Source organism: Parambassis ranga, chromosome 22, assembly GCF_900634625.1.
Source record: "Parambassis ranga chromosome 22, fParRan2.1, whole genome shotgun sequence".
NCBI lineage: Eukaryota > Metazoa > Chordata > Actinopteri > Ambassidae > Parambassis > Parambassis ranga.
The window spans coordinates 14,876,531-14,888,452 of record NC_041042.1 but is presented as its reverse complement, the minus strand read 5'-3'; the positions used below and the strand labels follow the sequence as shown (position 1 = coordinate 14,888,452).

General features: G+C 43.0%; 2 protein-coding genes across 3 annotated transcripts; one reads left to right on the top strand and one right to left on the bottom strand.

The window, feature by feature from the left end:
• Nucleotides 1-2,276: 2,276 nt before the first annotated feature.
• Nucleotides 2,277-5,041, top strand: ptgr2 (prostaglandin reductase 2). Of its 2 annotated transcripts, none has more exons than XM_028395648.1 (9): nucleotides 2,277-2,350; nucleotides 2,544-2,581; nucleotides 2,701-2,819; nucleotides 2,946-3,137; nucleotides 3,284-3,454; nucleotides 3,529-3,738; nucleotides 3,814-4,023; nucleotides 4,100-4,139; nucleotides 4,231-5,041. In XM_028395648.1, exons 1-9 carry the CDS (start codon nucleotides 2,328-2,330, stop codon nucleotides 4,293-4,295), a joined length of 1,068 nt encoding a protein of 355 aa, XP_028251449.1. In that variant the 5' UTR covers nucleotides 2,277-2,327; the 3' UTR covers nucleotides 4,296-5,041. The 2 variants fall into 2 exon arrangements, with proteins under 2 accessions (XP_028251449.1, XP_028251450.1); XM_028395649.1 differs by having other exon boundaries at nucleotides 2,319-2,350; nucleotides 2,495-2,581; nucleotides 4,231-4,332.
• A 1,026-nt stretch (nucleotides 5,042-6,067) lies between these two features.
• tmem62 (transmembrane protein 62) lies at nucleotides 6,068-11,791 on the bottom strand. The gene is made up of 14 exons (XM_028396335.1): nucleotides 11,625-11,791; nucleotides 11,267-11,471; nucleotides 10,822-10,933; nucleotides 10,591-10,728; nucleotides 10,161-10,206; nucleotides 9,562-9,703; nucleotides 9,315-9,439; nucleotides 9,088-9,210; nucleotides 8,840-8,995; nucleotides 8,587-8,746; nucleotides 8,198-8,396; nucleotides 8,016-8,111; nucleotides 7,815-7,933; nucleotides 6,068-7,622 (listed from the first exon to the last, which is right to left on the bottom strand). The coding sequence occupies exons 1-14, from the start codon at nucleotides 11,660-11,662 to the stop codon at nucleotides 7,302-7,304; spliced, it is 1,980 nt and encodes a 659-aa protein (XP_028252136.1). The 5' UTR covers nucleotides 11,663-11,791; the 3' UTR covers nucleotides 6,068-7,301.
• Between the last annotated feature and the right edge of the window lie 131 nt (nucleotides 11,792-11,922).

Here is an 11,922-nt window from a genome sequence, read left to right as displayed (position 1 = left end):
TGCACACAAAAAAAACTCACGCTGGCAATGCGGCCTTCTGCTGCACATCGAGTCTCTCCCTGTCTCCGCTTGTCTTGTGATCCCCCCCCTCCCCTCTCCTCTCCTCCCTCCTCCTCCATCGCCACCAGCTCGCTGGCCACACCCACTTCCATGCCCATATAAGGCTTTCCTCTGACACGCAAGGCGCTGTAATTTACGGAGCAAGATCCTTCTCAGTCCATGCGGGAAATTCCAACACACATGGGAGGACCGCGGGGATGAGGACGCACCCGGCCCCCGTTCACTTTCCTTTCACTATTCACACACTTCTCACCCTACCGACGAAATCCGCCTTAAAAATGCATGTGTGGGGTTTTTTTTACATGACATAGTAGAGCAGGGGGGGGGGGGTATTTATGGAAGATGCAGAAAGGGCCCTGGGGGCGTGGGAGGAGGAGGAACATACACAGATTTTTTTTTGTTTACATCAGTGCTGCTGGAGATACTTTCAGTATTTCCAGAGAATTTCATCCAAATCCAACATGTTAACACATCCTGATCACAAAAACAGACGGCACCACTAGAGCAGGACTTTTGGACTGGTTACATTAAAGACACAGAGTAATGAGATCATGACAAGCTGAGGCAGACTGTGACCCACTACACTACAACACGAAGAGGTGATAAATAATAAAACTACTGCATTCCAGCTATGACAACAGAAAATGTCAGGCTGACTGTACGTCTGCTGTCGTACTGAATGATCCTGCAGACTCACTGGACATGACCAAGCATGTGCCAGTCAGACTGTGGGGGCTTATGGTGTCTCCCTCTCTCCCAGACTCTCTCTCTCTCTATACCCTTAAAATAAAGTGCAAAGGCTGAAAAACTTCACAGACTTCACAGCTGACAACAAGTTGAGTCAGACTGACAAGCACCATGAGACTGTCACTGCACCAGGAACTGAGATTTCTTTTATCTGGTACCCCATGAGCTGAGACTGATGGGTCAGCACAAAAATGACTATTTGATGACTGTGCCTTTTCTTTATAACATTCAGATTTCAGTTTAGATTGAGATTAAGAGTTCAATGAATTATGGATGGATTATTAAACATAATTAATATTTACACTGGTATTGTTGACATAGATGACAGACTTGATCAGATGCTACTGAACTGTGTCAGCATGAATATCTGTTTACAGATGTAGAAGGGACTTTTCTTTCTGCACACACACACACACACACACACACACACACACACACACACACACACACACACACACACACACACACTATGAATGAATGGAACGCTGGGGCTTTCTGGGATTTTGACGCGTGTATGTAAGATGTGTGTGTGTGTGTGTGAGAGAGAGAGAGAGAAAGGAGGACAGTGTCAGATCAGGTGTAGCTAGCTTGAATCATGCCTCTCCTTGTAGCTAGCAGTCTGAACCCTAACATAGATGTTAATACAAACATACATGCACAAAGCAGCCTACTTACATTAAAACTCTTCCCTTCCAGGCACATATAACTGTTGGTGATGATGTCCTGCAGCATGCTAAAGTTGACAGCATTGCTAATGTGATGGAAGCTACTTACTGAAACTTTCTCAGTTTTTCTTTTAGCTTCTTCCACACAGCGTCACTTCTCAGTTTCTAGCTAGCCATCGATGCTGTGCAACACGTCCATAACCGGAGATGAGAAACGGGCGGATTGCAGAGATACATGTAGAAAGATCTGCTCCTAAATGTGCTGAATAGATTCACAGACAGGACTGGAAGCATCAAATCTGCTGTTATGGGCGCGTACCGTTTCTGTTGATCCCCTGTATGCCTCAACAGCAGCTCAGCGGCCCCACAGCTATATCTGGCATCAAGATAGTAAACCCCCACTACACCAACGGAACGACGGCAAAATCATGGCGCACTCACAGACCGTGTGGTCGCACTTCACTTTCATTCTGTTATTAAAAACATGAAATATAATAATTATAGTATTAGTATTATTATTATAAATTATTGATCAACATAACCTAGTAGGTTTTGGTTAGGCAGGGCTACGAGGCATGCGCAGAATCTTCTTCTTCTTCTGTTAGAAATTTAGCGCATGCGCAGAATTGAACGACTGCTAAACAAAAAATATTGTAAGATTAATCTACTACAGTTGTTTTACTGACTCATTTTTAATTAATTGTTATAAACATATAAAAACACAGACGCTCTCAAGTCATCCATTTAAACAACGAAAACCGATTTTAAAAGATTTAAGCGAAGGCGGAAGTACAAGACCGTGACGCATCTCGCTTTAGCTCTTGTTGCCTTCTTGCTAGCCTGCCCTGCAAACACATGAAAAGGAGTCAAACTGTTCGGTAATGCTAACACACAGTTAGCAATATTGTTTTGTAAACTAGTTTTTACATATTTGTGTAAAGTGTTAACCCTCTAGCCTCATTTATTTTTTATATATATATATATACGTCGATAAATCTAGCAGCGTGACCTTTTGTTGCCAGGTTTGGCTGTAAACAATAACTTCGGGGTTTTTTACATTTACTTTGCAAGGATGCAGGTGCAGAGAGTCGTTCTCAACTCACGACCAGGTAGGCAGCTGTGTTTGTTTCAGATTTGAATGCACATTTAAATGAGCAGTCTGTTTGTATTCTGTGCTGCAGCACTGAAGGACACATGTGGCTAATTTTAACCACACTTTTGCACAAAGGTAAAAACGGGGCGCCAGTTCCTGAACATTTCCGCCTGGAGCAGGTGACTTTAACACCTGACCTGAAAGATGGGGAGGTTCTTGTGCGGACTCTTTACCTCTCAGTCGACCCATATATGGTATTAATAATCATAACATTTGCATTATAAATTACAGCTTATCTACTGTAACATAAGGTTACATCATGTTATTATGCATGTGCATCACTATCACCCTCTGTCTTACCTTTTGTGTCTTCCTGTCAGCGCTGCAGAATGAATGAAGACACCGGTGCTGAATACCTGACTCCATGGCAGCTGTCAGAGTGCGTTGATGGCGGAGGTGTCGGCGTGGTCGAGTCCAGCCGCTGCAGCTCTTGCATTGTGGGAGATGTGGTCACTTCATTCAACTGGCCCTGGCAGACATGTGCTGTCATAACAGGAAGTGGCTTACAAAAGGTGCTGTGCGTCACAATTAGGACATAGTGTATTATGATGTTTAATGTTGGCTTTCTCTTCCTTTCTGAAAGAGGAAATGTGTTTTATGACATCTGCAAAAACATGCAACATGTTTGATTCATGCTTCACCTTTTTGTCCCTTGCAGCTTGATCCACAGTTGGTTGATGGCCACTTGTCCTACTTTTTGGGTGCAGTTGGGATGCCAGGTCTCACTGCAATGCTGGGTGTCAGGGAGAAAGGTCACGTGACCAAAGGGGCCAAACAAACGATGGTGGTGAGCGGTGCAGCTGGTGCCTGTGGCTCCATCGCAGGACAGGTAAGTGCAGCAGATTTGGTCTAGTATTTCTAGTATTAAAGACCTAGCCACTGCAACACTCCCTCTCCTTCCAGATCGGCAGGCTGGAAGGGTGTGTGAGGGTAGTCGGGATCTGTGGTTCTGATGAGAAGTGTAAAGCTTTGGTTGAAGATCTGGGCTTTTCTGCAGCTATCAACTACAGGCATGAAGATGTTCCGGCCCGGCTCAAGGAGAGCTGCCCTGATGGCATCGATGTGTACTTTGACAATGTGGGAGGTGCCATTAGTGACAGCGTTATTGCACAGGTGTGTTTGCATATGTGGTTTTATTCACATCCTTAAAACTCTTCGCTGACACATTAACTTGCTCTACTCTTCCAGATGAACAAAGGCGGCCATGTGATCCTTTGTGGGCAGATCTCGCAGTACAACAAGGATGTACCATATCCTCCACCCCTGAGCGAGGAGATACAGGAGAACCTGCGAAGTAAGAACATCACCCGGGAACGATTTATGGTGCTTAACTACATGGACAAAACTGATGCTGCCCTCTGGGAGCTCAGCCAGTGGGTGAAATCAGCCCAAATCAAGGTAAAGTGAAAATGATGTGTGTGTGTGTGCATATTGCCTCGGTTATTAGTTTGTAATTTTTACTTCCACTCTGCAGGTATTGGAAACTGTGGTGAATGGAATAGAAAATATGGGAGGTATGATGATCCCTTACTTACTTACTTGAGATAAGTCCTTATTTTCTGCCCTTTTGTGGCTTGAATTTAATCAGTTTTTGTTTTCTTGCAGTCGCCTTTTGCTCTATGATGACAGGAGGGAACATTGGCAAGCAAATCATAAAGATATCAGAGTGAAGAAGATCAACACGTGCCTTAAGAAATTAACCTACAGCTGCCTTTGTTTTATCTCTACCACTAACTTAATGACTGTATTATATAACACAATGTTTGTGTTCTTTAGAATATAAATGAAGTCCATAATGAAGCTCAGTAATACATTTTGTTAATTATTAAGAAAATCTGTTGTGTGTGCGTTTTATTATGCAGACACAAAGGTGACAAACGATGGTAACAAAAGACAAAATATTGTTTGTGCTCCACCCATTCTGAAATACCACCATCTTATTTTAGGAGGAAAACATTTGTATTGTGATTATTGTAATAATAATATTTTGAATCATTGTGCAATTAATTTCACACATTTGTCATTTCATTTCAAGGAAATTGCAATTTGTCATAAGCCTTCACCTATCTGTTTATTTCTAATGTAACTCATCCATGTGCTCGGCTGCATATTGTACTAGCATCACTGCTATAAAGGTTCTCGTATGTTTCTAGAAGGGCAAGCTAATGTTGCTAATGCTAAACTGCAGATAAATAGCATAAGGTCAGTAATATTGTTTGAAGTAGCTTTCCAGCCACTAGCTTGCCTATGCAATAATGCAGTATGTTGTGTGTGTGTGTGTGTATGCATATAAATGATGGTGCTTTACTGTGATTATTCTCCACCAGTATTTTCAGCTCCATGACACACCCACCCAATTATCACTTAAGAAGGAGGTTAATTGGGAATGTGGAAAAAAAAATGATTGTGTGAGGAAAAGGGGATTAAAATTAGCCCAATTTCAGCTCACTGCAATAAAGAATGGGTTTTGTTTTAACCAGTTTACTTGTGTTTTCTCTGCATATTATTGCTTCCTCCAGTGTAACACTGTATTAAAACAAACCGATGATTTACTGTAATGAACATTTTTATTCCACGGCACTATAAACCATTAACAAAATAAAAGTGTGGGTGGCTCTAATTTCAGTTGTCACAAAGTAAAATCATCATCTACTCATTCATAAGCTTCAGTGTTTGACGACAGGAGGGGGGAAATACAGTGCAAGTCACACGAACACCATCACTTACAGTTAGTCCTTCTTGTTGATGCAGTGGCGGTGGAGTCAAATGAGTGACAATACAGAACAATTACAGCCAGATTTATCAATTAGTGTCGGTAAACTATCAAAATGTGTGAGAATTTGGTGCTTCACTAAAAAAAATAACAGTCCCATGCATGATTTTGAAGTGGAAAATGGTGAAATGAAGCACAGTCATCATTAAACACTATCCAAATTCAATCAACACTGCCTCCTTGTGGACAGATTATACAGCTTAAAGAGCAGAGCTCCCCAATAAAATAAAATAAAAAAGTCCTTAAAATTCAAAATATGCTTGAATTATACACTTGGTAGTGCTCCTGTACAAATGAAGAAGGCTCATCCAGCATCACAACAAGGAGAAAAAGTTATTAAACCACCGCCAGCAGGAACGCAGGTAATTTCATTTTCTGTCTAGCAGCTGTTCTAATATTAAACTACGCGTCTCATCACAGTACCGAGCAATTATTCTGCACTCACGCTGGGAGTGGTTTAAAAAAATAAAAAATAAAACACAAGGATCTAACTCTACTGGAACATTTCTTCTATTAAAAGACTGGTCTTCAGTATATTTAAGTTCTGTTCTTTTGGAATCCAGGTAACTGCTACTGCTGACTGGAAAGGGTTGAATTACAGTGCAACACACACGGTTTACTGCTCTCACACCTTCACAAAAAAGAATCAATATAGACAAAACACTCAAATTAATTTCCAATACGCACTCTTTTATCTCCCTAAGAGGTGAAGAATACCAATTATCAGAGCAGATTCATAACAAGGGAGGAAAAATAATAAAAAATAATAATCACACAATACAATCAGAATGAATAAATAAAACAGTATATCACTGGCTCATCTCATTTCAATACAGCTATAACACATTCATATAGTTTTTGTTTTGTAGCCACCACACATCTTGGATTGTTTGATGTGTTTTGAAGTTCACTGAGCTACTATGGAGTATAAAAATCCTGAAAAACTACTGGGACCAGCCTATTGTTCAAGTGTTCGCGTTCCTGAGAAACAAACAGCTGCTTTCTGTAGTCACATCTTGAAAGAGCATGAAAAGTCAAGCCGGCTTCTCTGGTGTGTGTGTGTCTGGTGAAAAATTGGCATCGAAGATTTTTGATATGAATAATCCGATGTTTGTACTGGCAGTGGAAATAATCTGATTTAAACACTTTCAATGGCTACGTTTTACACAGATCAACAACAGTACTTGATTGATTTTAAACTTCCCTTCCTTTGATTTTCTGTAGAATCACGATGTGGTCTCATCTTAGGCTGCAATATTTGTGTCAAGTTCACCAAAATCACAATTACTATAACAGCTCTGTAAGCCATCAGAAGCTTACAGTAAAAAAAAAAACAACAACAACAAAAAACTAAAAAAAAAATGGCGTACCCCTTTCTCACTCACATTAAATTTGCGTGTCAGACGGTAAACACGAGGAGCATTTTGGCACATCCAGCCTTCGTTAGTGAATGAACATGGTTTTTAGAGGGAAGAATAAAAGGTGAAATCTTTCTTATTCATCCTTTGGCAGTGGTGAAGTGGCATTTGGCCAAGGCAACACTTCCAAAAAGTGCTAAATCTCAAGTAGTCAGCTTAAATCACAGCAGAATACAGCTCTTATGTTGACTGCAGCACACGTTGGACTCACATTGCTCAGTTTGGCTCTTTTACCCTTAATGTATCCACGGTGTTTTTTTTGTCTCTTGACACTGTACACATTGCTATGAATATGGCCAGAAATGTGCTCACCGGTGCTTTACAAGAACATGCATATTAAATAAACAATACTATCTAGAAACAGGGTGGTGAGTGATGTACTGTGAAGTGAAGGAGAGAAAGAAAGGAGTGGGCGTTTGGGGGGTGAACAGAGACAGCAAAATATATCTGTGAGTTGGGATCGTGGTGAAACAGTGCAATTACTGTCAAGAGGGAGACACACTCTTGCTGTTGTCATGAAAGAGAGGGGCGGGGCCTGTCCAGGCCCGGTAGACCAATAGCAGACTGAGCCCTAGTGCCCATGTGCGGACAGGAGACAGCAAAAAGGCGAGGGGGCCGTAGGTCTCCAGGAGAAAGTAGCAGGAGTGCGTCTGCCAGGTGAGCAGTAGCAGCATGAAGAGGTGAACTGCCAGAGTTCGCCAGCGGCAGCCGCGCCGCAGGAAGTGGGATCGGAAGGTGTTGCCGCGGCAACGGTGGTGCAGGCTCCAGCAGAGGTACGAGGTGAGGGGCATGTTGAAGAAGAGCAGCTGGCGGTGAGGAAATGAGTTCAGGTAATGCAATTAGTGCGCGCATCACTTTTAAAAATGAAATTAAGCCTTCATAACCAGTTTTTAGTTTAAAGTGAAAATGACAGAACATTAAAAAAATGATGTTTATATAGTTTATCTTATTTTAATTAGGCTTTTATCAGTGAGACGAAGTTAGGTTAAATGTCTTACTTGAACGACTCCAACCACATAAGTGAGACTGCCTTCGAGGAAGTGTCCATCGATGAACACTCCGAAGGCAAAGCAGGCACCGCTGTGGCCATCTATTAGCTCTCCTACGAACCATGGGCCTTCAGAAAGACAGGATATACAAGGATTAGATTTGCAGCTACAATGCCATTTGTGGCTTAGGATGGCAAACAGGTAACCCACCTAAGGCTGTGCACAGGTTGAACAACAGGAGAGAGTAGAAGAAAGTGTCCATTTTGCAGACCAGATGGAGAGACATACACACTTGAGAGGACAATGCTGTAGATCATAAAGACAGAAGGAATAAGTTATCACGTCCTATACTGTATGATTGCACATATTTATATATAAATGAACAGACTCACCTCTGCTAGAAGGAACGCTCATAAACCTGAAGACCAGGAGCACACCGACATTCAGCGACATCATAAATATGAAGGCTACTCGGCCCAGGATGTAGTGGTCTGTGAGTAGGATGAAAGACTGCGCGAACCCAAAGCTGGGGGTCACACCGTCCTCCAGAGTGAAGTGCTGCTCCCGCACTGACGACCGGCCTGCCGAGTCCTGGACACGAAATCATACAAAGGCACATTAACGTATTGCTTGTGTTTCCAATCTACAGCGCCCAGATGGCAGATCTAATACAACTATATATAATTCAACCGAGGCAAACAAATCTACCAAACTTAATCAAGACCCATGAAATATTTAAACGTCTCAGAACTCTCCTGACTTGGATGAATGCTGCACCCACCTCTACTTTAACTCTGATTGTGTGCACTCCAGTGAGGTAAAGAGACGGGTCCCATAGCAGAACATACAGGGGGCCTCCAGCCGAGTGGCTTTTCCCCAGAGGTTCCCCATCTATGCTCACATGCACTGCAGTGATCCGAGCCTCAGAGAAGGCCAAGATCCTGTAGGAAATTTAAAAAAAAAAATGAATGCTTACATTCTCATACATAATATGCATAATACAGAACATGTGAAAATACTCCAGGATCATTCACCTGATGTGTGTTGATCTCCGTATTCGGCCCAGTGGCTCCACCCCTGGGTGCAGGTACTGCGCATCCTTGGGGTTCGTTATAAGCACTGCAGGCCACTGCTCAAACTTCAGGTCTGCAAAACTCAGCAGGTCATGATCAAAGGCCAGGACCCGGTACCTGGAAAAAAGATGAAGAAAGGAAAGAATGAACTGAGCAGAAAGTGTTGAAGCAAAAAAAAAACATTTGAAATACTTTAGGATCGTACTCACCTGCGGTTGTCCATCCAGTCGCCCAGCTCCAATTCCAGTGTTCCCTGAGGATGCCGGCTGTGGAGGACGGGCATCAGGCCACCCAGAGTGTGCAGGTGGCCACAGAGATACGCAACTGCAGATCTAAAAAAAATCCCAACGTGAAAGCATGAATTAAAAGCATCCATCAAGCAGACTGCGACATAGGTTTGCCAGGCAAGTCCTAAAACTGGTTTAGCAGTAGATACCTCATCAAGTCTCGAACTCCTGGAGACGGAGAGACGACAGTGGAGGTTGTGTAGTGGCCAAACCAGATAGACTGGTTGTTTTTGAGACTCTCAGTTCTGAACGTGTCCAGCAAGTCCATCTGAGTCTGTCACATATAAAGAAAAAAAATGTCCATACATACGTATAAGTTATTATTTAATTATACAGTTCTTTATTACAGATATATAGGTTTAGGGAAAAATAGACTTCTGAGGTGGAATCTTTTACCTGGTTGAGAATACCAAAAAAATTGTACGGCCTCTTGGGTCCTGGAGTCAGGGTGGCATCCACACAGACAAATGAGTAGTTGCCAAAGGGAGTTTTGTGCACATAGTGGAAAGAGCCTACTTTCTGATTAGCTGAGTATTTCCTGGACAAAATGGGGAGAAAAGTCAACGTGAGCAGCAGCAAGATACTGTACAGCAGTCTGGGATGGAGCCAGCCGCCCCCACCCTAATAGAGCTTTGAGATAATTTAATACATTTTAAATAAATTAGGCTTGCACTGGAGACAGACTTTGTCTCGCAGAGGATAACCACAACATTAAGAATATTAGAAGAGATAAAAACATCCATCAGCATTAATGGAAGCAGCGGTGTCATAGAAAAATGTAATACATGTCAAAGGACAAGAGAGTCCGTCTGTTCATGTAGCTCCTGCTTCTATTTTTGCATCCTCAGGAAGCTCAGACAGCTTGGATGATTATCAAGAAATAAGTCTGCAGCTACTCATGTTTCGGGGGCACTAATTTCACACAACAAGCCGTGCTGGACGTGCAGAAGAAGGCTGTTGCTGGAGGTAAGTCACAGTCATCACATCATACTGACCTGTAATAATTGTTGATGCTGTCCAGTGATATAATGTTGAAAGCATCTGTCAGAAAGAATGAAATAATGGTGAGCAGCTATACAAGAGGCTGCAGGAAAACAAAGGAAGATATGGAACAAAATCTGACAAGGACAACAGCTGCAGTTGATAACAGCAGAATAGCTGGGAGACAAAACTGCAGATCCAATAACTAGCATTCTCTCTTTTTGACAATTACAAAGTGAGAATATCTTGTTTCACATCCAGCATCCTGTGATCCAATAGCAGTGGAGAAAGCAGTGGAGAGAGAGGGGTAGGGTGACTTCCTGTGTGATGGTAAACCGCAGCATAGATTCTTCTGAAAACATTAGCTGTACACTCCCTTCACTGGACTTAATCAGTTAGCAAGGAGAGGGTAATGAAATCTTAAAAAGTGGTGCAGTTAATTACCATGATTTCCTCGGATGTCGATCCATCTGGTGCGCTCCATCACACGTGACCTCTTTAGGATGTTGTGGTAGGCCTGCCACTCCACCTCATGCTGGAGGGAGCCCACCTTACTCTCTGTTTTAGCATCCGTCAGGTCCCCTGTTGTTGTAAAAAGGACAAATGTGTAATAAATGTCAGAACAACAGTGATTTTTTTTTCTAACATCAGCCACTCCCAATGAGATCACTGTACCTGTTGCAAGCACTAAAGCTGGTTTGATCACTTCGATCGTGTCAGTGCAGAACTTTTCAAAATCTGGAATGCGTCTTGGGTCGTGAAAACGACTAATGTGAATGTCGGATACCTTGAAATCACATAAAGGAACAAAAGGGATTTAAAAGTTGGGAGTTAAAACCGGATTGTGTGTAAGAGAGCAGCTGCAAAACACAAGAGTTCAAAGTCCTGCCTGTGTTGGTGTGGGCACCTTTTCACCTGACACTGACACACTTCTGCGGCCAGTGACCTCTTTCATTCAATCATTCAGTGAGAGTTCAGAGGGTGAACCTGCATAGCTAGCTTCATACAACAACACTACAGGCATTATATTTATGTTACGTGTAAGGCTAAAATAAAATTGGGGGATGCTGGTTGTAATATCAAACAAAGCCAGCTAGCAAGGTAGATTAAAAAACCCCACCTGTATAAACCAGAATATATTGTTCATCTCGTCGCCGGGGAATGGTGGAGAACTTCCTTTAGATTCATCTCCATCACCGACAGTCGGGTGCTGAACGCTCCGTTTGGGGTGCCAAGCCGTGTCATAGCTGTCCAGCACCCAGGAGGTGATGAACGCCAGGGCCAGTCCGAGGATAACCAGTGCACCAAACAGCTTCAGCATCCTCCTGTAGTGACGAGAAAGGGGGCTAGCTGCCGCCGTCTGTCCCGCACAGGAAAAAAAAAGCTAGCTACTGATGGAAATAGCTAAGGGCACGAATCACACTAATATTAACTACAGGTACACATTTAGCTACATGGCTAAGAGCGAAGGCTCAGACCGTTTCTGTCGCTGCCATCGCGGCCACGGGAGATGCATTGAGGTGCTCGGTTCATTCAGGGTTCCGTTCAGCTGCCTTCAGAGGCGGAGGAGGTACCTCGGCAGGTTAGCCAGCAGCTAGCTAGCTACCTACCAGCTCCGACTCAGCGGCACTGACCGGTTGGAAGGGGAAACGTCACCAGCAGGGAAAAGACTGTGATAGCAGAAGAGCTCCCACTCTGACACTGTTTTCAAAGTACCGCATTCCAGCTGCACCTGTTATCGCGAGAAGTAACGGGAATACCGAAAAAGCTTATTTG

Coding starts and splice junctions, on each gene's coding strand:
- ptgr2 (XM_028395648.1), top strand. CDS start 2,328: ATGAAAAGGAGTCAAACTGTTCG. Junction 2,582..2,700: donor CGTTCTCAACTCACGACCAG/GTAGGCAGCTGT, acceptor TTTTGCACAAAG/GTAAAAACGGGGCGCCAGTT. Junction 3,138..3,283: donor CAGGAAGTGGCTTACAAAAG/GTGCTGTGCGTC, acceptor TGTCCCTTGCAG/CTTGATCCACAGTTGGTTGA.
- tmem62 (XM_028396335.1), bottom strand. CDS start 11,662: ATGCATCTCCCGTGGCCGCGATGGCAGCGACAGAAACG. Junction 10,207..10,590: donor CGACATCCGAGGAAATCATG/GTAATTAACTGC, acceptor TCTTTCTGACAG/ATGCTTTCAACATTATATCA. Junction 8,747..8,839: donor CGGAGATCAACACACATCAG/GTGAATGATCCT, acceptor AATTTCCTACAG/GATCTTGGCCTTCTCTGAGG.